The 26,861-nt window shown below is 39.7% G+C and overlaps 1 protein-coding gene across 2 annotated transcripts; it reads left to right on the forward strand.

Moving 5' to 3' along the window:
* The first annotated feature begins 364 nt into the window (after positions 1-364).
* LOC134631519 (solute carrier organic anion transporter family member 3A1-like) lies at positions 365-24,275 on the forward strand. 2 transcript variants are annotated; one of them, XM_063479939.1, is made up of 10 exons: positions 365-931; positions 3,494-3,953; positions 16,122-16,220; positions 16,364-16,633; positions 16,780-16,944; positions 17,723-17,921; positions 18,137-18,272; positions 18,402-18,574; positions 18,927-18,991; positions 19,214-24,275. In XM_063479939.1, exons 1-10 carry the CDS (start codon positions 773-775, stop codon positions 19,588-19,590), a joined length of 2,103 nt encoding a protein of 700 aa, XP_063336009.1. In that variant the 5' UTR covers positions 365-772; the 3' UTR covers positions 19,591-24,275. The 2 variants fall into 2 exon arrangements, with proteins under 2 accessions (XP_063336009.1, XP_063336001.1); XM_063479931.1 differs by having other exon boundaries at positions 18,137-18,574.
* The last annotated feature ends 2,586 nt before the right edge of the window (positions 24,276-26,861 follow it).

Below are 26,861 nucleotides of genomic sequence, written 5' to 3' on the forward strand. Positions count from 1 at the left end.
GCAGCTTAGGACCTAAAATCTAACTTGACACATCTAAATATCAGCTACTCTGTACAGCGACTCACCAGAAGTTGTTGAGGAGTCAGAGATCTTCTCAAAATGGGATATAATGCGAATTGTTGAATTAATCTGCAACGCAAGGATGAAAACTACCAGCGAAGTACAGAGAAAACGCCATGGTGAAGTTACGGGAATGCTTTATCGAAGCTTACTGATGCAGTGTTGTGTGGAAATGATTAAATCTGTAATGGATGATACATCGAAAAAGAAGGGGAGGAACTCGGGGGAGAGGTGGGGTTGGCAGTGAGGTAAGAGCGCTGTGGTCCATGGATGGGAGGAGCATCATAACATTGCTTACGGGACGCAGAGCTGCGTCTCGGAACCGGACTGAGAAACCAGAACCAGTCGGCTTGGGGAAATTTTGAGTAAAAAAACGAAAAACAAAACCCGGATGTGGGGAAGCAGAGCGTACTGTAGTTCTACGCTTAAGCCGTCATATATAACACTAGCGTAAGTTACGTATTTAAATGTGATGTAGCCGATAGGCACTGACTGGACAGGCGGTGAAGAGAGGTCGCTGACGGACTGTGCGCACTGCTGAGTGGACAGCAGGGTTTCTCGCTGTATATTTAAGCTTGGACGGGCTCCTGACAGCAGGTTCGCACTTCTTCTGCAGTGCAGCTCGTCATCACCATCATAACCAGATGCCCTCCGCCGGACCGGACCCGTTCAGTTTCATGCCGTCCAACCTGACCGGAGCTTGAGCCGAAGGATGCAGGTTAAAAACCAGATCTGCACAGAGCGGAGCAGCAACGACGACCCGGAGCAAGATGACAATCAGAAGAAGACCTCGTGTTTTTCCAACATTAAGATATTCCTGGTGTCGGAATGTGCTCTCATGTTGGCACAGGGCACCGTGGGCGCCTATCTGGTGAGTTTGGGGGACACAGTGTTGGTCTGAAGGAACGTCATGTTTCTCAGGTAACATGGGGTTAACGCAGCGCCCTTCAGACCGGCGCGGGCAGACAGTGAAAAAACGCTGCGCTGCTTCGGCTGCTCAGCTGCTGCGTTTAATAGCCATATTATTTTGATCACATTACTAAAATTACATCCTCCAGGAGCCACTGACTGATGACTTGCTGCGTATTATCCATCAGGCCTATGCGCCATCTGCATGTCACAAAGCGCGTCACAGCGGCAGTAGACTCTACGATATATGGAAAATTTTACTTGCTCATATGGATGGTCTGTTAGAGAGCAGCTTACGAAACACTGGTCAGGAGGTCCATACTGCTACACGCTCTGCACCCATATGTCTCAATAATGCAGGAGGCCTTTGACACCGGAGGATATAGGCCTAGGAGATGACGTGATCTCCACAACACAGGAGACAGCAGCTTTTTTTCTCTCCTCATTAACCAGACTGCATTTCCTGTGACAGCTGGATCAGAGTTATAAGCTGTTACTGCACTGTTATGATTAGATGTATGTCAACATAAGAGATCAACTTTATGTTGCACGAGCACAGGAGAAAAATGTGTTTATGACTCAATAAATAAAGATTTCATCAGCCATCGCTAATGCAGGAGTGAAATGAATGACAAAGCCTTGAACTCAGCATTTAGAATAACTGTCAGCACTGGTCTTGGCTCAGCCACTTACTGGAAATCAGTTTGGGGTTTTTTTTAAAAAGAAAAAATACGCTATTGTAATCAGCATTATTTTTTTTAATTTTATTTTTTATCAAAGCCAATTCGTTGATAAATGTCAGCACAGTCTTGATACTATAAATAACTTTGTAACAGGAAGGGAATGGAAGTTATTTTTAATGAGCTTAGGAAGACAGGATCTTTTTACCTGTCTGCTAAACACACTCTGAAAGGTGCAGATAATTAGAAGCACTTCTTTGATATTAGTCAAAACAGCAAGGTTAATTTGAAAATGGTGAGTTCAAACGTTTCATTAGAGCCAACTTTTTCGTTTAGCTTTTGTCCTTGAAGCCTGTTGTGGAGCTTTCTCTTTTAAACATCCCAAACCAAAGATGCACCTTTAGCAAATATCTGCAAATAAAAGCATCACAGAACCAACATCTCTCCTGTCCTGTGAAATAGTTTTCTATCACTATTTAATACTGTTTTATTGATTCACAGTGGGCTGGTAAATGTACTACAACAGACTTGTCTCAACCTTGTCATCCAAATCTTGTAATGTTATTGAATGGAATTGTTTAATAAGTTGAGCATTCAGTGAATTTAAACAAATCTGAATAATAATCAGATGCATATGGTAGCAGATCTTGTTACTTAGTTTGCCACAGTTGAAATACATCAGTGTTTGACTCAGATCTTTTCATTTTAGTAGTCAGACAGAGACTGTACACTTTTTATGGAAGGGTGACTGTTTTCTAGCTTTCTCCAAGGACAACACCAGTACAGCATGACTAGGCTGACGTCTTGGTACATGGATCCATCAGCAGATATATGATCCAGTTTTTACTGCTAGAAGATCCCTTGGAAGCTTAGTTTAAGTAACGTTAACTCATAAATAGTCATAGTTTTCTTCTAAAACTATTAGTTGTCGGCTATTTAGATAATCATTTCATTTGTTAGTCATTTGTAAGATGACTTCTTTTGTGATCTTTTGCAGTATTTCCCATTTTGATTTTTAGCAAAATGTGACAGGCATTTTGTGACACTTGATCAGTCATAAAAATGATCATTAGTTGCAGCGCTTCTTAGTAATAAACAAGTCAACAAATTGTCTGACTCTGCAGTGGAGCTCGGTGTGACAGGATAAACGATACAGCACAGGATGAAAAGCCGTTATGCATAATTCACCTGAGCTCACTCCTGTTGTGGGAATGAACATGATTCATTCGCTTTTTTTATTCGGAACTGCTCTGGGCTTATTCTTTAGTTTTGCTGTGGATGAAGAATTACTAAAATAACTTCTAGCTAGCTGTTTACCTTCAGTCTTGTAGATGATCCAATACATTTGATGCAAGGAGCCACTTTAACACTTAGGCACCTTGAACACAGCTGGCACATGTTTGTGTCCATTTAATTAGAACAGCTATATGAAGCTTCTTTCCTTGAGCCACACATATGCACATATTCCCTTTTCCCAGGTTTGTATCAGGTTAAGCCTTGGGGACCTTCTTGGCGGCTATATAGCAGGAGGATGGGGATAGGCATACACCTGCCCACTCTGCACATTTGCAGCTTTTGTGTGTTATCAACAGGTTGATATGAGCTCTAAGGTAGTGACAGATGGCTGATAGCACCTGAAGCTAAATACTCGTATTATTGTAAACAGATTTAAAATGGAAAATATATAAACTTTATACTCCCATAACTTTAATTGCAGCAATTTATAGCACAGAAACTAAACTCAAGTATATAAACTCACCTTAAACGAGTTGCTGTGATACCATTGGCTGCTAGTTGTAGCACTTGTCCTTCATCTCTCTCCCTTTTCTCTCTTTCTCTGCCAGGTAAGTGTTCTGACCACTCTGGAGAGACGCTTCAACCTCCAGAGTGCAGATGTGGGTGTCATTGCCAGCAGCTTTGAAATCGGCAACCTGGCCCTCATCCTCTTTGTCAGCTACTTTGGCGCCAAGGCTCACCGGCCCCGGCTGATTGGCTGCGGTGGCATTGTCATGGCGTTGGGGGCCTTGCTGTCAGCCCTGCCAGAGTTCCTGACTCATCAGTATGAGTACGAGGCCGGTGACTCGTGGCATGCCGAGGATGGCAGGGATGTCTGCTCCAACATCTCCAGGTCAGAGAACAGAGACTCTGGGTTTAAATGCGGTAATCGAGCCAACACCAACATGATGTACCTTCTGCTCATCGGAGCCCAGGTCCTGCTGGGCATTGGGGCAACACCTGTTCAGCCCTTAGGAGTGTCCTACATTGATGACCATGTCCACAGAAAAGACTCCTCACTGTATATAGGTGAGTCAATGCAGAGGTAAAACACAGAACATGACTATCAAGTGTGTATTTTTTTTATAGCTATAATTTTTATTCAGTACATGAACAATTTAACTGTGGATTCTCAGGCTAATTACTGCTAGTGGCCAGATGAAGAGCTCTTTTCACTGGTGCTTTGATCACAAACACCACCTCTCAGCTCCAAGCAGTCTGCTTTTTGTCCTCAGACCTCTCAAGGTGTTTTCATGCATCTCGCTTGTTGTTGTTTATTGTTTTGCTTTTCATACCATGTTTCTAATGCTTGATGTGAACAAAGTTTGATGCTCCCAACCGGTATCTGCTGTACATGCAAAACTTTCACGTGACAGACTCATTGCATAGTTGCTTTAAAAAAATGTGAACAAGCTCATTTGCATTCCAAGGGTGTCAAATACTGACATTTTATCAGAGTCAGTGGCATCTCACAGATATACATGGTGTCCTTTGGCACCTTGGCACGAAGCACCTGAGTTATGCAATAGTAAGACGGGGCTGTCACTCCAAATTTTTGTTGAACTGTTTTAACCCAAACCGCATTCTTTTCCTCAACCGAACCAAGTCATATTTGTGCCTAAACCTCAATAGTGAGGGAAGGCAAATAAGGCCACACACGAGGTTTCAAAGAGGACATGAACCTCCTCTTCTATGACAAACTTGCAGCTTAATGGTGGATGGGATAAAAAAATGGATGCAGCCAGCATGAAGTCTCCCACAGGTTTTGGACTCTGCATTTTCATGCCTCAGTGTTAGTGATTTGGCTTCTACCATGCTGTTTTATTTTTAAGCCAGAATTTAATCAGTGTAGTTGGATGAAATGCTGACTTATAAAATTACCAATAACAACATTGTTTGGCAAACAGTATCGTTACAGTGTACAAAGAAAATACTAGAATTTCACTCACCAGAATAGATGGACAAACTTGGATGGGCTGTTCCACACAGTAACCCATATAATATAGTTCCATTAAAAATGCCAATAGTACAAACACAGAGGAGAGATCTAGTTCAGTGACTCAACTTTGCAGAGGAGAGGGCTGGCAGACAAGATTCAGCTGCCTGTGTCAGGACAGCTGTCAGTCAAAACAGACACACCCCTAACTCCAGTATCCTAATGAATGAGGAACAAAAAAATTAATGGCCTGAGTCCAGTACCATTTCCTTCTACCAGTCTGTAAACATATTTTTAATGCTATTAGTTAGGCATTTTAACATTAGAGTCTATGGGGACTAATTCAAGTGGCCATAAGAAGAACTGCAGATTTTGGCACTTTGCACTTTTTTTTTTTTTTTAGCCCTGAGGGTTTTTGCTTGGTCTTAATCTGCTGTTATCCCTTGAGTCACGTAATGTGGACTTTGTAGCACTTTACAACAAGGCATTTATCTCACAGCATCCAAAATTGCTATGGCTCCAAAGAACAACGCCAAAGGAGACCTCGTACGCAGTTCCGTGACACTGGCGTGATTTGATTCTCTGAGATGAGAATGCCGTTAGTAAATTTTATTAATTAAATGCTCAGTAATGGTACATTGCACTGTTGCTAAGTGTGAATTGGGCATTTGCAAAAACAGATGAGGAATATTAATTTTTTTTTTTTTTTAGATTAAATTCTGGGTCTGATGTTGCCCTCTTTCATATCTGCAGGGGTTCTTTGGCAAAGCATGCTTTCCCAACTTTAGTAAGCATTTGAAGGTCAGCAGCAAAAGGCTGTGGTTTTAGTTACAGCAGCAACCAAGAGGTCGAAATAACTCTGTGTGCCAAAGTTGCCAAGGCAACAGTTCAAAGGCAGTGACTGAAGCTATGTGCCATCCGTGTGACCTGCTAGCAGCAGAGCTCTATCTGGGCAGATGAAGAGAAAGAGAACTTAAGAAACATACATATCACTTGCTACAAAATCTAGAAATATATATGTAAAGGGCAATTTTGGTGTTTTTCCCCCCAGTCTTTTCCTCTGTTTAGAGCCCACAGTCAAGTTTAATACAACTTTTATTTTTGAAAGCTATGTCTTTTCATAATCTGCAGTCAAAACCATGCCACAGACACCTTTAAGCTGGTCAGAGTAAGCTGGTCAGCTTTCCACTCTTGTGGGTAACAGGGGCCCTTATAATCATGTCAGAGAGATGCAGAAGGCACATGCCACCTTACTGGACTCTCGGCATCTTTTTATGTAGTAAGTTTAAATTGCTTCTATCAACACTGAGGTTCTATCGCTAGACAGATCTGTCCTGTTATTAGCTGTGGTTGTTTGCTGATATAGTGATGGCATTAGGGTTGTTAACCTGTATATTAATGTATGCACATATTGCATGCATTTTCGTTAAATGTATGTAATATACCTGGTGTCTGCAAGCAAAACTCCCCCTTGGTGATATTCAAGCTTTACTCTGCTTAAATAGGTGGGTGGGCAAAACTGCCAATGTAGTGTATATAGCCATCATACGTGGGGGCTATCCAGGCATTTAAATTATTTTCTTATATTGATCGTAATCACTTTCCTCATGTATAAATTAGAGCTCTTGTAGGTTAACCACACTTCATTTCAGGAACTTGTAACAACAGTAGGAAAATATAATAGCTAGTATTTAAAAATACAAGTTATTATCAGTTGATATCAGTTAATATATGTTGTTATTGTTTTATATTTGGCATTAGTGTATCAAGAAGTATTGAAAAATTACAACATTTTTCAGCTAGATGTGGTGTTTAGTCTGATGCAGGCATCACCAACACATTAAAGCTTTATGATTCAATAAGGCAAAGCCGGCGGCATATGGGTTTGTTGCTTTAATGGAAACAAAGGTACTGAGAAATAAACATATGCTGTTCGGTTTTCATTTCCCTGAAGCTACAGTAGTTGCTCCTCCTCACAAGCTCCTTGGTTTGTTGCATTTTTTTTCTGCTTACATCTCAGCACAGACCTCTTTGCAGGGTGAGTAGGCCTGCGGATTGTTCTGTGCCTGCTTTGATCTGCACAGTCTCTGCCAGCAGACCTCGGTGTAGGGGAGGGAGGTAAGGATGGACAGAGGGTGGAGGAAAGGAAGAGAGAGCACAGCATCAAGTAATCCACCCTTGAGTTACCCTCCTGCTTGGTCAGAGGCCTATTCATACCAGATACCTGATGTTTTTCAGTGTAAATATAATTTATTAGCCAGGTGATATCCCACTATGAACACATGATCCATGTGAACAATCACAGTCATATTTAACATCTGTGAAATATTGTAATACCCCCTGTAAAGAAACTATAGCAATTACCAAACATTTTAGATACATTATATGTATTAATTGGGCAGTAAACGCCAAATCAGTATTGTCTCACAATGCTTCATGTTTACTATTCTTGTTTATTTAAATTTATTTTAATTTGACAAAATGATGCATTTGCACATATTCTGTTTTGTCTATAAAATTGATTTCATATTAAAGACGAACAAAAATGCTGTTAGTCCAATACTAATGCCAACATAATAACATTTTGATGTTTAACAGGGCCGATATAATAAACACCACCTTAGTTTATCATGTTATATGGCTAACATTTACTAATTAGCATTAAACACAAAGGACAGCAATGGCTGGCGATGATCCAAAGTATTTCATCTGTTGATGGCAGAGTTCAGGGTGAAAGAAATTGTTGAGACATTCGGTCAAAACCACAAATGTCTGCCTCAGGGTGTTGCTAGAGAAAACGTCAAGAGGTTACTAAAGCCATTCATAATCATCGTTTTTAATATAACCATTTCTTGCAATCAATCCAGTCATGACTAAGTGCCAAAACTGTCAACAAATAAAACTGTCAAAATGTGGAAAAGCGTTATGACAGAAAGAAACCCCATATCTAACTGTATCTGATGTTCTTTTAGTGCTCAGTTAGCTCAACAATGTCACATAGCTGGTCCAATTTGCTAGCCCAGATTTTGGATGTCACGCTAAACTCATTGATTTGTGAAATCTATGGCTTGACTTTTTCACTGTCATCTTCACAAATTTTGAAAGACAATAAACTGGATAAGTGACTTCACATTGTAGTGGTTTACAGATTTACAAAACAAGTGAGAGCTTCCTGGTTTGATTCCAGGAGGAGATAAAAATCCCTTGGGCATGAGGAAAAGCATCTAGTCTAAAAATCTGCCAAATGAAATATGCGGAGGTACCTGCTGTGGTGATCCGTTCTAACTGAAGGAGCAGCCAACAATAGGTTTAGACAATAAACTAAAGGCACCCAATTTTTTGTCTTTAAGCTTGACTGTATGTTTTAAGTCTGCAGTTTTTAAAAGTGAAATCAGAAAATTCTATTGGAAATACACCATTGAATTTGGATGCCACCAGCGGTCCCCCTCTTTGGAAATATCTCGATCGTTAGATGAGAGCTATGGCTAAATATCATTTTTGGAAAATAACAGATAATAATTAGTGACGAGATATAATGAAAAATGCATTACTATTATTGTTTATTTTATTGGTTGCTTACAGAAAGCATTTGAATTACTGCTAATTTGGACGTCACTTGGCATAGCAGTGGTTTAAGCTTAGATTTCTCCTGAATGGGGTTAGCTCTAATATATTGCACTGCAGACTAAAATTGAGCCTGATTTGGTATGAAGTCTACTTTTGTGTGTCCCAGCCAAATCCGCTGCAGCCTTTTCTCTTTCATAACATCCCCCAAGCTTCTTCCTTTGACACTTACAGATAGTACTCTTATATTAGTCTTTTCTCTCCACCACCCCCTCTCTGTTCTGTCTCTGTTCTCCATTTTTTGACAATCCAGGCATGTTGATTGCCATGGTTACCTCCTACAATGTGACTGCTGTTGTGTTATTGGTATTTACACAGTACGTATGTATTCTGTGCTCCTTTGTATTTCCTTTTTCTAGTCTCAGGGCGGTGGTGTTGTTTGACAAGACTGACGTGTGAAGGCACATTTAGACTGTAAGAAAACCTCCTGAATAATGCAGTGTGACAGAGAAGCGGTTAGGTGTAGTTTAGCAAACATCCAACCAAATGATTAAATATTAAAGCGGCAGCTCTCCACAGGCTTGCTAACAAAGCAGAGGATTGAAGGAGAGGCTGCTCTTTTGTGGCCACATCTTCACCCCAAACAGATCAATACTGCCTGAAAGAGAAGGGCACGAAAGAATACTCAAGTGTAATGCAGGAAACATTAAACACTTGTCATAGGATATATCTGCTCTGTCTCCATGTGCCCGCCTGTTCTTTTTCAAATGTTATGTGGCCTTTCTCTTGTGTGTGTGTCTTGTACTTCACTCTGTTTGTTTTCCTCTATGAGTGTGTATGTCCTAATCATTGTGAGCAACAGTTCAGGCAGCAGGCAACTAAAAAGAAACAGAGACTGCTGCTAACTGTTCAGTTAGTTGCCCATCAGACCAGATCATTGTGCTTTCTGGCAGTTTATAGGGGGGGGGGAAGAAATGGCAGAAATGGTGACCTGCAGTAGTAGAGTGAGATCTGTGTGATGAAAAGTGTTGCTGTGAGGCAGCACTCTGGCACCAGCAATGCTTTGAACTAAGTGCCAAAGCCTGCGTGCCAACATTAGCACAATATATAATGTTTGGAGTTGTCGCCGTCATAGATCATAGTACTAAAGGAAAAAAAAAACAGATATGGCTGATGGGAAAGTTTGACTAAAGGTGAGGCAAATGAAATGCCAATCACATGGCAGTGCTTTATTATAAAAGAGATTAGGATTCATCCTGTGGTACCCATGAATATCTGTATCCATCCAGCAGTTGTTAAAATTGATTTGGCTGTAAAAATTTGCTCTTTTCCGCTGGCACTGCTCTCAGTGCGCCACCATCGCTGGTAACATTTCATGGCAGCTTAGCCATTAATTATCATACAGACGTATTGGTGAGCTTACAACTCACTGAAGCTGTTGTATATGCATAATATTTTGCGTGCGTGTGTGCGTACTATAGCTATAACTCACATTAAAGTCTTGAACTATATTAGAGAAGCTTTTCATGATTCACAGATCAGTATAATCTTCATTTATCTTTTACTGGGCCTTGGTGCAGCATTTTTGCTCCCTTCCTTCTTCCTATGAGCCAACTTTCTTCTGATCATAAGATCTGAAAAGCTAAAGTTTTGAAAAGTTGGACAGAACTGTGCGTGTACGATTGTCTTATTAAGTATAACCCTTACCACTGACATCACACTGAGCCAAGAGTAGAAAAAGAGCAGAGCCACAAGGAATTTGAAACAGTCTGAAGAGTTTTTATCTCACAGCGATCTTTGTATATACACAGGCCTTTTTATTTGAAACTTTGACCATGTTTAAAATGGTTATCCGCTATTGTAACAGAATAAATGTGATAAAGCACAAAATATATTCCCTTCAATGTCTAAACTATTATTTAAAGTCTGGATGTGTGTGGGCAGCTGTGAAAGATTCCTCAAAAAAGGAGAAAATGGCTTCCTTCAGAAAGACCAGCCGGCTCCTCAGCTCTGTGGACTGTAAGTCCAAGCCAGATTGTAATTGTATAATTGATTGCTGTCAGCTGCTTGACAGATACCCCATGTGAAGGCAGCTAACCCTCCTATCAATTGTATCCACCACAGAGGGTCTTAGAGTAAAGCAGCTATTCAGTTAGAAGCCTTCATGCTGTGTGCATTTTTTAACAAGTATGTAGCATCAAATCGCTTCTGCACTACATCTTAACACGATGCAGTAAATGTTTCTGTGTCCATAATGAAATCTTTAAAAAAAAAAAACACTGTGAGTTACAAAGCTAGCCAAAGACCCTCCTGCTTTATTTAGTTTCTATGCATTCGCATTTTATTTTTCAAGTTAAAATTCAATGCTATGACCATTATTACTTATTTTAGGCCACAGTAGAAGGATGGAGTTAGTTTACCACTTTAGATCCACACTGAAATACTGTATCTCTGAAGACTTACTATGAAGTTTTGTACAAACGTTCCCAGAGAAAAAAAAATTCTACTGATTTTGGTGATCCTCTGACTTTTTGACTCATGCAATTTGTGAGTTTTAATACAATGTCTGAGCAAAATTCGGATTTGGAGCATTTATTCATCTGTACCTCAGGATAAATTGTGATAATCCCTTACTTTAGCCAGCACATTTAGGTCAAAATGTTACTTTGTGCAGCATTGTGGTTTATGACTCAATTGTTCTACAACTCACTACATTATCATCAGTCTCAGCTGTAGGTTTGTACAACTGAACTAGTATTATCCACATAACAGGACTATATATAAAAGATGGTCATAGTGACCTTGATACTACTATTTTGTGAACTAACCATTTAAGATCACATACTTGGCTGTTGATTGTAAGCCCTCAGCCCACTTGATCCATGATGATCATCATGGATTTCTTAACATCAGGTCAAGAGAAGATTGCAAATATTCAGACAAACCAACAATCTTGATTACACTTTCTGATTATCAAGTGAATGTACAAGCAACTCAGAGTAAGCTCGACTACAGGAATATTACAAGCATGCAGCAGAGAATTGCAATGGTTATATTGGTGACAAAAATACAACAAATTACAGCACATTGCTTTAAAGCACCGTACAGAACAATAAATGAAAGTACAGTAAAAGAGCAGCCTAGGAGGAGCATGGAGTCCAGCTCTATAGCTGCAGGGTCAGCTTCTCTTATCTTAGCCTCTATTCATCGCTTTAATGTGTGTAATGAAGCAGTGTGAGGCTGCAAGTTTAGAGTCCACTGCAGCAAAAATGTTTTTATTCCACTGGAGTTATTACTCCTCCACTGTAGGACAGCAGAGGAAGGGAATGGGCGCTGACTCAGCACACACTGTCCGCTCAGATCGGCACAGGTTGTTTTATATGAGCACCTTTTAAGAGCACCTTGGCCAAGATACAAAGTGCCAGCGATTGAACTGTGCCATAATGTGAGCCTGAGTGTGAAATTATTCATGCGCTGGCAGTGTGACCAGGTAGAAGAGCCTTGTCTAACACAGTATGACCTTGCATCTGCTGCATTCATTATTGCTAGGCACAAAAGGCACAATATGGAGCTAGACCTACCATGAGGTTGAGTATAATTTTTATTACTTCTCAGTTTCTAATTTTTTTCTTTGTTTTTTGCACAAGGGTTACAGGATTAAAAAATAACTACAATCTGTATTTACTTACATTACTGTCCCAAAAAAAGGCTACATATCTATATTTAAATCGGTTTAGTACTGCTTTTACTGCTGCTTCCGTCTACATGCATGATTTTAAATTTATCAGCTACTTGTGCCGTGTTGTCATATCAATGGTTACGTGCTTATTGATCAATCTCACCCCAGTAGATTGCAGTTTTTTAATGTAACTGATCACTGACTAAATTACACAAATAACAAAATGTGAAAAATAAAAAGGACTGATATGGCGTGTGTCAAACACAATATGGAGATCTGGACTCGAGTGTCTGGTGAAAACCTAAACTGTGGCAAATATGAAACCTGCTCTATTTAAGAATTGTGATACTTTTAGGGCTGTTATAGTCCGCTTAAGGCTATTATGTCTGTGTGTAATGGATTCAACACAAAGTTACAGCTCTATGTAAAATAAATAAGTGTACTGTAGATAATAAATTGACATTCTGTTAGTGTTGGCCATCAGGTTTGTATTACCTTTAGCTTCACTTCTAGCTCATCTCAGCAGGTGGTGTTCAGAAGGAGGGAACAACAGCTTTACGTCAAAACAATAGAAGTAAATTAAGGTTGTCACCATAGGACACTGTAGCCAGTGTAAATTAGAAGGGACTGAGACATTTTAGTTTAAGGTTATATTTATTATTTGTGTGGGCTATATTTGGAAAGGAATCCCTGACAAATATTCTGTTTTAAGTGTATGGAAACACTATAATATATATACATATATTAGTATGATTGCTCTCAAAGAGCCCCACTTTATAGTGGCGACAATCTTCCTGTACCTCACTTTGCTCTCATGTTCCAAAGCTATCAGTGCTTTGATGCTTGCAGGTACACTGCAGATACTAAGAGCATCCTCCATCCCTCTACAATTACTGCAAAGTCAATAAGTCATGAAAGATTTACATTCCATCTATAATGAGCAATCAGAAGTTATACCAATCCTGTGAAAGTTAATCTACTGTATGTCAGAAGAATAATTATTTTTAAGAGCGTAGTTAAAAATGTGTGCACATCATCAATATCTGCAGAGGAACATAAGTCTGGCAACTGCTGATTTTTCTAGTAGTTCACATATTGCATTGCAGCAACTCAGTGTAAATTACAAGGGGGAAAAACCATGTCGGATCAGCTGGTTTAAGATTGGGTTTGAAACATGAATTGTGCAATGCTGCTCTTCTAGTCTTAAAGTACAAAATAAATTGCATTATATATGCATATATTTGTAATATAAATATAAAATCCCACAAATAATTCCACATAAAGATCATTTAGTCTTTCTGCAGCAGGAAGGCACACCAAGTCCACTTGCTATTGGATGTGAGTCAAATAAATAACATGTGAATAGAGCAGATGACTAAACAGTAGTGAATGATTTACTGTAAGGTAAAGGTTGCTATGTTTATGATTGCTTCAGTACTACTCCTCATTCTTTCACTGGGTTTTCAGTCATGTCTCCATGGATATGGTCTCGGAAGTACCAACTGTTGAGTTCAGACAGCTGACTGGCATCTGTCCTGAATGTTTATGTTTATGAGCGTTCCTTCTTTTTTCACGACATAACAAACCTTTGCCACACATCTCTGTCTTCATGCTTATTGCTGCTATTGTCATCAGCACTTTCACTTTGACGGCCACTTTCCGGCTCTTTGTCTCATGTAACTGGAAACACTGAGGCGGGTTATTGTACCCACACTAGTTTTCAAAGTATTGAGCGTTGGTGTACTGTAGATCAGATTGGCAGGGGCCCAATATTTTCTGCTGGTTCACTGCCATGTTTGTGTGTGTTTGCCAGCCTCACTACATCACATACATTATAGATTAATTGCCCTTTGTGTGTCTGTGATTGGAACCCAGAGGAAGGCAGAAGAGGATATCGGAGGTCATTATTTGGTTGCTTGTTGAGCTGGCCCTGCTCTAACCCCTGACCTCCTCTATTACCCGACTTAAGCCCCGGTGATATCAATGGCTCTGGTCAAATAAAAATAGCACACAGGGAAAGTTAGAGCTGGCAAGGTTGACTGCTTGCCAGAATCAGTAAGCACACGATAGCCTGTCTCTCTTCATAAACAAGTATGGAAAGATAAAAACAACATTTATATTTGAAATTGTCTTTTTGACATAATTGGGCAGGGAGACATTTGATTTTCTTTGAAACAGTGCCAAAAGTTTCAAGAATGATTGAACCATTTTACAAATGGAGCTGAACAACACCACAAGGAAAAAAATGTGAAATTCCTGTGTGTAAAAGTGTCGTAGAAAAAGTAAATTGAGTTAAAAGAAGGCCTCAGATCCTAGTATTGCACCTCTTAAAACTGAAGCTGTGTTTGCATACCTTTGCACAATTCTCTGAAATCAGCTTTGTAAACTCTCATTTCATATAAAATTCAGTTCAATTATTTCTATAGTGCCAAATCACTATCATCATTCAGATTTGGGCCTTTTTTTTTAACCATGTTTTGGTAGATTTGTTACTGCACTTGGTGTCATTATCCTGGCTCAGCCTGGTTCAGGCTAGTTCAGACTGATGGCCTCACTGTTAAGAAATCTCCAGAGGTCAGATTAATTAGTGATTGCATTTAATCACCATGCTTCATAGGTGAAGCTGTCTTTGTTCTGCAACAAGCATACTGCTGTTGTAGCCATTTGATTGGTCTGTCCAGAGCACATAATTCCAGAGAGCCCAGTCCTTACCTTGATGTCCACTGGCAAACTAGTTTCCAAACTCTGGACAGAACAGACTTTCTTTAGTATGCCTGCTACGTGGGTTAAATTTGTGCTCTTTCTGATTGCAGGTGCATGCACTTTAATGCCAACAGTTGCAAGACTTTTTTGCAGGTCCCGTGAGGAAAGTTTGATGTAGTATCTTGCCAGACTAATAAGCATCCACAACTTTTACTCTGAAGGCCTGAATGAATAATTTACATCTTAGCATGACGATAACATTATGCACTTCATAAGCAAAGGAAATACCAGACCCTAGTTTGATCTGGAACCTCTGATCCCAATCTTATAGACTTGAAACTGTAATAAATGCTTTCTTATTTTCTTGTGATTGATCTATATTTTTTATTATTTGCACTTATACCTCTAAATATGAGCCTATAATGCTGCCCTGTTCTCACAAACAATAACTGGTGATGTCCAGAGGAGTAATCATTAAATTGCCTACAGAGAAATTGACTGGCCCTCTCATCCTGTCAGGAGTGAGCAGCGCTTCCTCTGCTTTGGGATCCATTATTAGCAGTCAGGCTACTGGAACTCACTCCTATTGTTCCACTTACCACCAGCATGGATAACAGATTAAGTGCCACACACACACACACACACACACACACACACACACACACACACACACACACACACACACACACACACACACACACACACACACACACACACACAAACAGTCCAGCACAGTGTGATGCTTTATAGAGAGCTCTCAGCCTCTGTGCCAAAAGCAGGCAGCTTTTTACATTCAGGGGAACGTCAGTCAGAAAGTGCATCAGTCACTCCCCACTGCTCTTACAGTAAGAACCCATTTCCTGCTTGATTATTTATGATGCTGCTGGATAATCTAGCCTTGGATCAATTACACTGTGCAACCTATGGGCTGCATATTACAGTGATGGTGAATAAATCTGTCGCTGGAAGACTTCTGATGAAATTATAAAATCTCTTGGCATGGATTTCATACTTAATCTTTAATCTTTAAACAACATACTTTTTGATTCCTAATCACAAAGTGCAATTAACAAGTATACTTTATAATAGGAAGCATCATATCTAATAGAATAGAAGGTGCTGGTAATAAACAGCTTGATACAAGGCTGCCCTCTGCTGAACAATGAAGTGAAATGCATGTGTCCTCTCAGCTTGGGTCATTTTATGGTGCAAACACTGAAATGTTGCTGGTGTTTTTTATTTTTTGGGTTTTTGCTGCATACTGTAATTTTCTGACAGACTTGTTGTTCTTCTATACCTTTGTTTTGTCTTGCAGGTATCCTATTTTCAACTTTAGTGTTCGGCCCAGCTTGTGGCTTCATCTTAGGATCTGTCTGTACCAAAGTTTATGTTGATGCTGTTTTCATTGATACCAGTAAGTTGGGAAATAAATGGTTAAAAATATTGCAAAATTATACCACACTGAAACAGAGGTAATTTTATTGTGACCTCTACTAGTACACCAATACTCGTCCTTCCCTCTATGACTGCTGTGAATTTTCTTACCCTCCAACCAAGGTAAGCTGGACATCACCCCAGATGACCCTCGCTGGATCGGGGCGTGGTGGGGCGGCTTCCTCCTGTGTGGTGCCTTACTCTTCCTGTCCGCCCTCTTCATGTTCGGTTTCCCCCAGGCGCTGGATGAGCAGGACATGGACAGTGGAGCTGAGAGTGAGCAGGCCATGCTGCCTTCTTCCCTGAGCCTGGAGTTCCAGGGCTCTAAACCCAATGGAGCCATTCATGGCTTTGATATAAACAGCGGACTCTCAGTCTGTCAGCATCTGAGAGGTGAGGAAGTCAAGAGAAGAGTGGAGGGGGTTAAATAAGTGACAAGATTGTTTAATGGAATATTTAAATTCATTCTTCTGCTCTTTTCTCTCAATCCTTCTTCATCCTTTCTACTTTTTGCTTAATTTTCTTCTCCTTTGACCCAGTGATCCCCCGGGTTACCAGGCACCTTCTCTCCAATCCAGTGTTCAGCTGCATCACGCTGGCAGCCTGCATGGAGATCGCTGTGGTTGCTGGCTTTGCTGCCTTTCTGGGCAAATACTTAGAGCAGCAATTCAACCTTACAACATCCTCAGCTAATCAGCTGCTAGGTAGGCAGTAGGGATGGATATTGATAAGAATTCATTGATACCAGGGCCATTATCAGTTCTGCTTACAGCTCACATTCTTAGATTCCATCACAATTTCTTGTGTGGGAGAAAGAGTACGCCCAAGAGGTTTTAAGCATCAACACAGCTACATAATTATCACTGAGTGGGAACACATTGTAAAGCAGAGGAAAAAGGCTTGTAAAGCTCTGCTGCCAAGAGTTTGACTTTATTGTTTTGCAATAGGCTGATGTCAGAAAACCTTGCCAGGATTGATGAGCGGGGTAAACTGAGAATTTTAAATAACTTTTTAATATCTCTTTAAACAAAATTCAGGACTAAACTTGCGAGTAGTAACATAACCAAAAGTAAAAATGTGTCGTAACTAAAGATAATAATATGGTGGATTTATGCTTCGAAAACTGGAAAACAATAGATAACTAAAGTGTTAAAATAAGTGAAGTAAAAGTAGAAAGTAGCATAAGACAATAACACTTAAGTACATTAAAACTGTATTGAAATAAAGTACTTAAATGAAGATATTCATTTATATTCTCTCATCTCAATGATATTGGGCTCTGTAGGATTAACAGTACTCTAGCAAAAGACTTACCATGATGGTTACCATGGTGAGGCAGGTTTCTCAACTTCCTTTCTCTCCTAGAGGGGTCCTTCTCTTATCTCAATAAAAGGAAATTATTTATGTTTTTTTTTTTTTACTGTCAAATCATGAGGAATGTTGCTCTATATATATAGAATTTACTTGTTTTTCCCTCTCCAGGTATGACGGCCATCCCCTGTGCCTGTCTGGGAATCTTCCTTGGGGGGCTCCTGGTTAAGAAATTGAACCTGTCAGCTCTGGGTGCCGTCCGCATGGCCATGCTGGTCAACCTGGTGTCCACTGCCTGCTATGTCTCTTTTCTCTTCCTGGGCTGTGACACTGGACCTGTCGCTGGGGTCACAGTGGCCTACGGCAATGAGTAAGAGTGATGACTTACTGATGTGAATGAAGAGTCTTTCCAGGAACTTTAGTTCTGTATAGTACTTTTCCCCACAGGGATATACTGTAGGTCCATGCAAACAAAAAATTAAACAAATCCCAGAATAAAAAAAATCCCTCAGAAAAATTGCATTAGATTTTCAAATTGTACATATGTAGCATTATCCCTAACGTGACCTTCGACTTCCTCCATAGGACGTTGCAGTCTTGGCAGCAGCCTGAGTCAGCATGCATTAGTAACTGTAACTGTTACACTGCATCGGTGAGCCCTGTCTGTGGCTCCAATGGAGTCACCTACCTCTCAGCCTGTTTCGCTGGCTGTACCAAACCAGTGAGTTGGGACATTACTGCTGATAATCATTGCTCCCCAGTGCCTGAAGGGCTCACAATAAATATAAATACTGCAGATTTACTTGATATATCATTATTACATTATCGCCTCATTTCTTTTTTTTGTCAGAACCTGACCAACTGTGCGTGTATATCCAGCAACAGCGAAGAAGCAGTGGCTTTACCGGGAAAGTGTCCCAGCCCAGGCTGTCAGCAAGCCTTCCTCACCTTCCTGTGTGTTATATGTGTGTGCAGCATGATTGGAGCTATGGCCCAGACGCCCTCTGTCATCATCCTTATCAGGTATGAGCACGTCCCCCCCGCTTGCTATTCATCAACTGCTCACAAGAGGGAGCTGGCGACATTTCAAAATACAGGTGGTTCTTCAATGGGAAGGATTGATTTATCAAGCTGACAGTGATACGGACAAATACAGACACACGCAAGCGTATATTAACTCATATATATAATGACAAATAACACTAAAGGCATTATATGCACATTCTACATATATATACATAATGCTTGTAATCTAGATAGGTAAGATAGAGAGATATGTACAAAATAATGTAATTTAGAACTCAATAGGTCTACCAATTAAGAACAGTTTTCCACCACAGTACACAAAGGGTTAAAGTATTCTCTTAATTTTCAGAACTGTCAGTCCAGAGCTTAAATCCTACGCCCTTGGTGTTCTGTTCCTGCTTCTAAGACTAATAGGTAAGAAACACTTCACTACTATTGGCACTCTGTATTGTGTTTGTGCAACAGCTGTTGGTCTGTAGTTTTACTCTGTGACTTAAACGTCAGGGCAATTTTTCACCTTGCTTGAAATGAACTTCATCAGTCTGTCTGCCTGGATACATTAGGAACATGAACTCAAACTGGTGTTCTTCTTGACCTTGTGACCTGCTGTCTCTCCGCAATCCCCACCTGCTCCAGGCTTCATCCCTCCCCCTCTGATCTTCGGCATGGGCATCGACTCCACCTGTCTGTTCTGGAGCTCCGTCTGCGGCGAGAAGGGAGCCTGCATGCTGTACGACAATGTGGCCTACAGGCATTTGTATGTCAGCATCGCCATCGTTCTCAAGTCATCAGCTTTCCTTCTGTACACCACCACATGGCAGTGTCTGAGAAAGAACTACAGGAAATACATCAAAAACAACGAGGGGTACCTCACGCCCACCGAACTCTTCGCCTCCAACGTGACTCTGGACAATTTGGGAAAAGATATCACGCAGAACCCAACCAACAGGACAAAATTCATATACAACCTGGAGGACCGTGAGACGTGTGACAACATGGAGTCTGTTTTATAGTGCTGGTCTGCACTGGGGCTGCAGACCAGAGCCGTTAATGTGCAACAGACCTGAAGCGTGATGTTTCTGTGGTGTTGTATCAGTTCAGAGAAATGTCCTCAGTAAAGTTCCAGTCTTCTTATCATCCAAAACATGACACATATTGAAAAAGAGAAGATTCCCCAAATTTGCCACGTCCACGTTTTTGTCAGCTGAAATTAATCTGGTTTTAAGAAAATTACTTTTACTTTTTTTTGCAAAGTTGGAATAGAAAGTGAAGAGGAAAGAGGGGGAAAATCACATGCAATAGATTACTTCTGACTAAAGTTTAGTTCAAAGTTTTGGATTTACTATACCAGAGTTTATGAAATGGTTTATTTTCCTTTAGTATTTCTCAGGTATGGTATATCAGAAAATGCAAAAAGGGTGACAGTAATCAATTTTCAGTCCATCTGCAGTGCATCTGGGGATCCCTACAGGAGACTTCTTAACACATTTGTTGTAAACCTTTTATTAGGTTTCGACTCCATCCAAAACCAGTTAACAAGCCCTTTTCACTGCAGTCATTTTGATATTGAGCATGCACAATACCAGAGCCTCTGTCCATGTATACGTATGGAACAGAGCCACTATTGTTGTGACTAATCACATTCGTGTTTACCCTGCAATAACATGTCAGTGTGGCTGCTATGAAAAGGGCCCGTTTCTAAGCCAGTATACAATTACTGTACGTTTCTTCAACCTTAACCCCGGCAGTGACTCAAACAGACATACAACAAGCAATGAAAAAGAAATCAAATGGTTCAAAAGGTGCAGAAGTTTACAGCAATATAGAAAACTGATTTATTTATTTAGCTCCTGCCACCAATTATTGCAGGTCACATTTTCCACAAAACATGGATTATCCCACTTTGAAACGGTTAAAATGTGAAAGAGGTTTCTAACATTTTTCAGAGAAACAAATTCTTTCATCATAGCTTTCAGTGTTTACTTTAGTCGAGAAAGTTGTGGGAAATATGTGAAGTTTTGGCACTGATACTCGACCAAAGTCTGAGATTATATTTTAGTTTTGGAGCCACAAAACGTTTCAGTTTTGTTTTTTTTTGACATTTATGAAAATTAGATGCAGCTTCTGAGAGGTAATCAGAATAAAAACTTAACTGTCAAAGTTTAAATAATAGCCTGACTCAAAGGAACAGAGTAAGATGGCTTTTTCATTAATGTTTAGACGAGATGCACATGATCAGTTTCAGTAAATGAACCTGTAACCTTTCCTAAATCACTGATCCAACAACGCTCATGCCAACTGCAAACAGATGCAGAATAAGAGTTTGTAATGTAATTTCACTCTTGGGGACATCCTTTGCAGCATTGATGCATGGAATACAAAGCAACAAATATAACAAGCAGGAGACACTGCAAATAAGACACTCCAGGTACATTATTTAGGAGGGCCAAAGCAGGTGGCAGCTGTGGGGAAGGAAGCTTTTACCAAGAGCACCAGTATGACTAGTGAGCTCACACTGAGTGAAAGTGAGAGTATGAAGGCCTTTATGTGGAATACCAAGTCATTGTATTGAGACTGTTGATTGTAGTGGCTAGCTGTCAACAGACACAGCATAGCATGACGCACAGTGTCCAGCCAGAATTAGTTCATTAAAAAGCATGCTGGTAATGCATGCACATAAAAATAAAATATGTTCAGAATGATGTCACTATATTGCACAGACTCTGTGGTTTGTTGGCCATTGTAATGGTTAAATATACATTTAACTTGAATGGCCTCCAAATTCTATTTTTGACCATGGAACAGCTTTATAATGCATACTGCATTGTGATGATGACTTTTTTTCTTCTTCTTTTAAATCAAACCTCAGCTGTCACAATCACTCACACTGAAGTGATTGTCTACATGCAGATACAATACAGCTTTTTGTTAAAGAATTCAACTGGATTCTGATTTTTGACATATCCACTTTATATATAGTGTTTTTCTTCTGGCTTACTCTGTAAGTATTTAATATGTTTTGCATCAAAAATCCAGAGAGCAATCATCACAATACGTTTCATTTTTAAAATGCATATACCCTTTGAGGCTTTGGGAAATACGCTTTTGGGAAATTCTTTTCCTAGCCAGAGTTAGAAAGAATGAGGTTGATAATACTCTGGCCAGCTGTACAGTAAGTACAAAGGTAGAGCTAGCTGTCAGTTAGCTTGGCTTTGTATAAAGACTGAAAGGCTCAGTCAAAACATCGAAACAATCAGTCTATTCAAGTCATCTTATTATACTAACATGTTAGATCTACATTGTCTTTGTATACTTTGTATACAAAAACTGAAATGTAAAAATTGGGGTTTATTTTCTCAGGTTTGGGCCTGGAAATCAGTGCAGCCTACCAATAAATGCCCATGAAATTAGAACTTGTTAGTTTTATGCCTCAGTTGTTGCATATATGAAACAAAAATGTTAATAGGTTATCTTTAAAGGTGCTGGTCAGTAGATTATGTCATCATAGCCCAGTTAGCTGCTCTGCTTTACCTGTTTGTGCTAAATTAAGCTAACTACTGGTTATAGATTCACATAAGAAAGTCTGTATGTTTAGCTTGTTTCCCAAAATTTCAAACTGTTCCTTTAAGCTAGCTTTGAAAAGGTTCACAAATTCTTTTTGCCACCACCAGTGTCTCAAGAGTCATTTATTAAGAGTAAATACATGCACATTACTTGTAGGTCTACAGCATTTTAAGTTTCATATGCAATGAACCAAAAGAACAAGATTTAAACTCTACATATAAACTCTACACTAATAAATACTTTTATTTTGGATGCACATTACTTGTAGGTCTGCAATATATTGAGTTTCATAAACAATTAACCAAAAGAATAAGATTTAAACTCTACATTGATGCTGCTATAGCTTCAAAAATCATAAAAACACAGTGGGAAAATAAAACAACAGATCAGTGCTTTATGGACCTACGTTGACCACAGAGACACGCTAAACCACATCACATCATTGTCTTTGTGGATTTTCTTAGAATAGAATATAAACAAGTTGAGATATTTTTTTTTTTTATAGTGAGAGAACTTTTCGGCACTGACTAGTGGGTGCCTGTTTTCAAGCTCAAAATCTAACGACGATGGAAATATTGGCTCCGAGCGGGATATTTGGGATAATGCTGAGCTGTACAAATAATTCAAAAGAAACAGGGTGGGGCACCTTCTGGCCACCATCTCCTCTTCAGCAATCCCAAACAGGTGGCGCTGTCTTTGATATTTATAGCACCCCAGTGTGTCTAGTGTTGACTCCTCTGTACATAATAGTGCCATAAAAGTGCCGAAGTGACACCATAGAAGTGTTCTGTGACGTCCTGCAGAGAACTTTGTCTGAACACGCTGGAGCTCAAAGCAGATCCTCCGGTTGTATGTAGCCTTTTTGTGATATCCCTCAACTTACTTTCACCACATCATCCTAAAGTGTCCCAAAAATATATTGCCTATAGAATATTGTACATTGGTCTAGAAAACAGTAAATTTAGGATGTAATAACTGTTAATATGTAGAAGTTTTCTACTAGTGAAGGTATTGTCGAATTTAGATTGAATTCTCTTTCCATCAGTGACAAAGCTGATAACTGTTGCTTTGGTACAATTGAAAACAATACTTTGCTCAAACGTATTGTTTTTATTACTGTGGCACCGATGTTGAGCTGTAGTCTGAATTTGCACAGTAGATGAGGCTGACTGTAGAAGATCAGCCAAACTTCACTGATAGCGGTCCTGCAACTGTGCCTGGATGCGAAGCTCTACTCTAAGACTTTATGATCGGAGCTCATGTTGTGCCATATCAACCTGTGCACTGTAACATTCAACACTTGCAAAGAAGAAAACAACATATTTTAGGTCTGTCCGACAAGTGCAAGGGCAGCAGCATTTGCTTGACCTTGCATTGACCTGTGGCAACAGGACTGTTTTCTTTTAGCACCTCAATGTGCTCAAGACATTTTGCCTTGTGATGGAAAATAACTTTAAAGCTTAAATGTTTCTTTTTTCATCCTATTATTTTCATTCATCTCTTTTGATGGCCTTGCTGTGTGGTAACAACAGTTTGACTTTTATAAAGGACTTTTAGTGGCAGGAGTATTGACCTATGAAGAGTTTACTACCAAAATATGACATCTGCAAGGAAAAAATCTTATTATCTATGGTGGTTAAAGACACATTTTGTCAACAATAAATAGGTTTCCTGTTTAAAAAAAGAAGATATAATTTGTTTAAAATTTTTGTTGCTATTATGTATTTTGCAATTTTTTTGTCATTTTGGAAGACAACTCTTCATATACAGATTGATAATCCTTTGTTTTGAGCCTTTAGGCAGCATGTTGCCTTTGATTTGAGAGAAACATTATGCTAACAGTGACGGCTTTAGAATGACATGTCTGCTTATGCTGTTGGTGGTAGTCAAAATGAGAATTGTAGGATTCTGTGTAAGGGACCTTTGCAAAAGAAAAGGGTAATGAAATAAGAATATATCACCTATATTTTCAAAGATTTTTTAGATATGCTCTGTTGCTTCTTGGGATTTGTTTTCAATTTTTTTCTTTAAATGATAAATTTATATTTAAAAGCTTTAGTTCTGTATATTTCTTGGAAATTACATGATTGTATGTTTATTGTAAATACATTAAATATACTATTTTTGTTTGTAATACGAACTTGTCTGATGAGTTAGCAAAGGATTATTAATTAATAACACTTACAGCTAATTTAGAATCAACAATTTCCTAGCATGAATGTTTTTGGACTGTGTGAGGAAACAAGAGAAAACACTGGCAGGCACAGGGGGAGCATGCAAACTCCACACATAAGGGCTACAGAATGGTATGAGCTGTTAACTTTCTTATTCAGTGTGAGAGAACAGTGGTGCACCAGCATGCCGCCACTTAATCCAACCAGAGATATCGCACTTATTAAAAGATGCCTTGACTGAGAATTCACTACAGCAATGCTAGCAGCTCTTTCAGACTTCAAGGTTTTCTTTAAGATGTCAACACTGCAGAAATGGTGTCTTTATTTTAAGCACAAATAATGATCTTCTGTGCAGACATTGCATAAGTAGATTTTTTTTTCTTTTTTGTTATTTGAAAGAAAAGAAAAGAAACGTCTGAAGGCATATTTTTCCCACTGGCTGATGGAAACTGTTATATTCTTCAGGTCATGTGGTCTTTGAACAAATAATTGTTCAGGGGTGAACTGATAAAAGAAAACTTCATGGACATACATCTAATAGTTGTTGAGGAATTCCTTTTGAACAAAAGCAGAGGTAGATTTATCCATGTGTAAACTAAATATGGTTATTGAAACAGAAAGAGCCACATTGCTATGATGCTACAGCAGTGGTCTAAAGATTGAGCATTGCTGTGGTGCTGGTTTCCAGCCTGGCCCATGGTAAATCTAATTTATCATATTATGATTAAAAACATAGAAGTGATTGTTTTTAGGCATTTCTAAAACTTGTGCTTTTTAGCACTGTTAATTAGATGAAAAGTAAGCAATGCTATAAACATGCAGCCTGTGAAGAGAACAAGTTTGTATTGTTTAAATGTCACAAATAGAATGTTGCTAGAGGCAGCACTAGATAATGATGCAGCATACAAGACGTGTATTTTTTTATTCACTCTTCTCACACGCAGACAAAATGATGTAGTTTGTTACATGGCATGTAACGCTATTCTTGTGATAAAGGGCTATTCACTCGGTCAGTGCTTGGTCAGCCAGGGTTAAAGGTTACATTTTCTTTTCCCATCTAAACGCACTGACGGAAGAAGATAAATCCTGACATCAGTTTAATCGAAATGTGCTTGTGCTTTGCCATGATCTAATTTCCTTTCATCTAAGCCCTCTGGTTATCCGCAGGCCTCCCCGCCGTGCTACAGCAGCCAGTGGAGATAATAGCCGGGGTTATGGATTGACCGGTGAATCATCTTGTACTGCTGCTGTGAGCGAGCCAGGTACGTTTTTGGGGCCAGGTTGCTGCGCTGCTTTTATGCGAGAGCCTGGGCTGAGAGCTCTCCTGTTTCTCGAGTGCAGACGAGGTCTCGCCAGGGCCACGGTGCAGTGAAATGGAAAGCATGCCATTCCCTGTTCCGCTTGATGCCGAGTGACTGTGAGAGGTTGTGTCATGTTCCTTGGCTATTGACTCAATGACTTGGGACTTCACGACAAAAGCCTGAACCCGTGCGGGCTCTCTGCGTGCTGACAGAGAAATGTGTCTTCCACTTGTCTTCACATTGACCCGCGGACTCTGCAAGACTGACGTGTCCACGTCCCCAAAGTCTCACCTCCTGAACCTAAAAAATAACCTTTCCACGACCTCGTCTGTCTCTCATGCTCTGTTAGCCTTGGGTCTGGCTGCCATCGAAACAATTCAGTGAACTTGTGTTTTTTTTCCCTGATACAGCTATGGATTACCTGTCTGCGGCAGCTTCCGCTACATGGATGACATGGTTGAGAATTCAGCCTTATGTGAATCATATTATTCTCTGTCACAGTGGGTTGAAAAGTCAAAGCACAGAGTAAGCACAAGCCATTAGCTGGTACTCAAATGACAGCACACAGAGCCAGACCTTCAAGGCTGCCTCTGCCCTGGGGTTCATCCAAGAGACAAAAATCACCATATGCCCTTCGTTTGTTGGAAGAATTAGGAGATGTGGGCTTGCAACTGTGCTCGTAAATGATGATGAATTCTTTTTACATTGTATGCAAAGAGAACATTCTGCATATCTGACTAATGCCTTGTCCAGTGACGTGGCTCAGACAGCTGACCTGATTTATTGCAAGGTTTCCTGCATTGTTAAAAAACAATCTCTGACTCAATGACAGAGGCCCAATTAGGGCCATTCCTTTGATGCAGAAAAGGTCCATATACAAAAGAGACTCTGAATTGCAAATCCAGTTGTAGCCCGTCCTTGCTTTCCCCTAATCTAATAATGTGATCCATCATTTCTACGGCGACAGCTCTACAGCCCAGGCATAGGACAGAATCCCACAGAGGATTAGTAAGATGTTTGAATATCCATATATTTAGCCCTATTTAGAGAAAAAAAATGCATATTTAGAATAATGCACTGGGCTATTTTTTTTTACATTTCACTCGATTATACCTCACGAGATACTTCAATTTCATTTTTCCAGATTTAACTGTTACTGGTTGTTGGTAACCTTCTAATAAGCACTTGACATCCATAGTCAGCATAGATGCCTTCAAGACTCAAGTTTTTTTTTGTCGACTAAAA

Source organism: Pelmatolapia mariae, linkage group LG1 (assembly GCF_036321145.2).
Source record: "Pelmatolapia mariae isolate MD_Pm_ZW linkage group LG1, Pm_UMD_F_2, whole genome shotgun sequence".
Classification (NCBI taxonomy): domain Eukaryota; kingdom Metazoa; phylum Chordata; class Actinopteri; order Cichliformes; family Cichlidae; genus Pelmatolapia; species Pelmatolapia mariae.

What these genes read in the sequence shown, in the direction of transcription:
- LOC134631519 (XM_063479931.1), top strand. Translation starts at nt 773, where the DNA reads ATGCAGGTTAAAAACCAGATCTGCACAGAGCGGAGCAGCAACGACGAC. An exon ending in AGTCTGTCAGCATCTGAGAG is followed by an intron (nt 16,634 to 16,779) that starts GTGAGGAAGTCA and finishes CCTTTGACCCAG; the next exon opens with TGATCCCCCGGGTTACCAGG. An exon ending in TCTGTCATCATCCTTATCAG is followed by an intron (nt 18,575 to 18,926) that starts GTATGAGCACGT and finishes CTTAATTTTCAG; the next exon opens with AACTGTCAGTCCAGAGCTTA.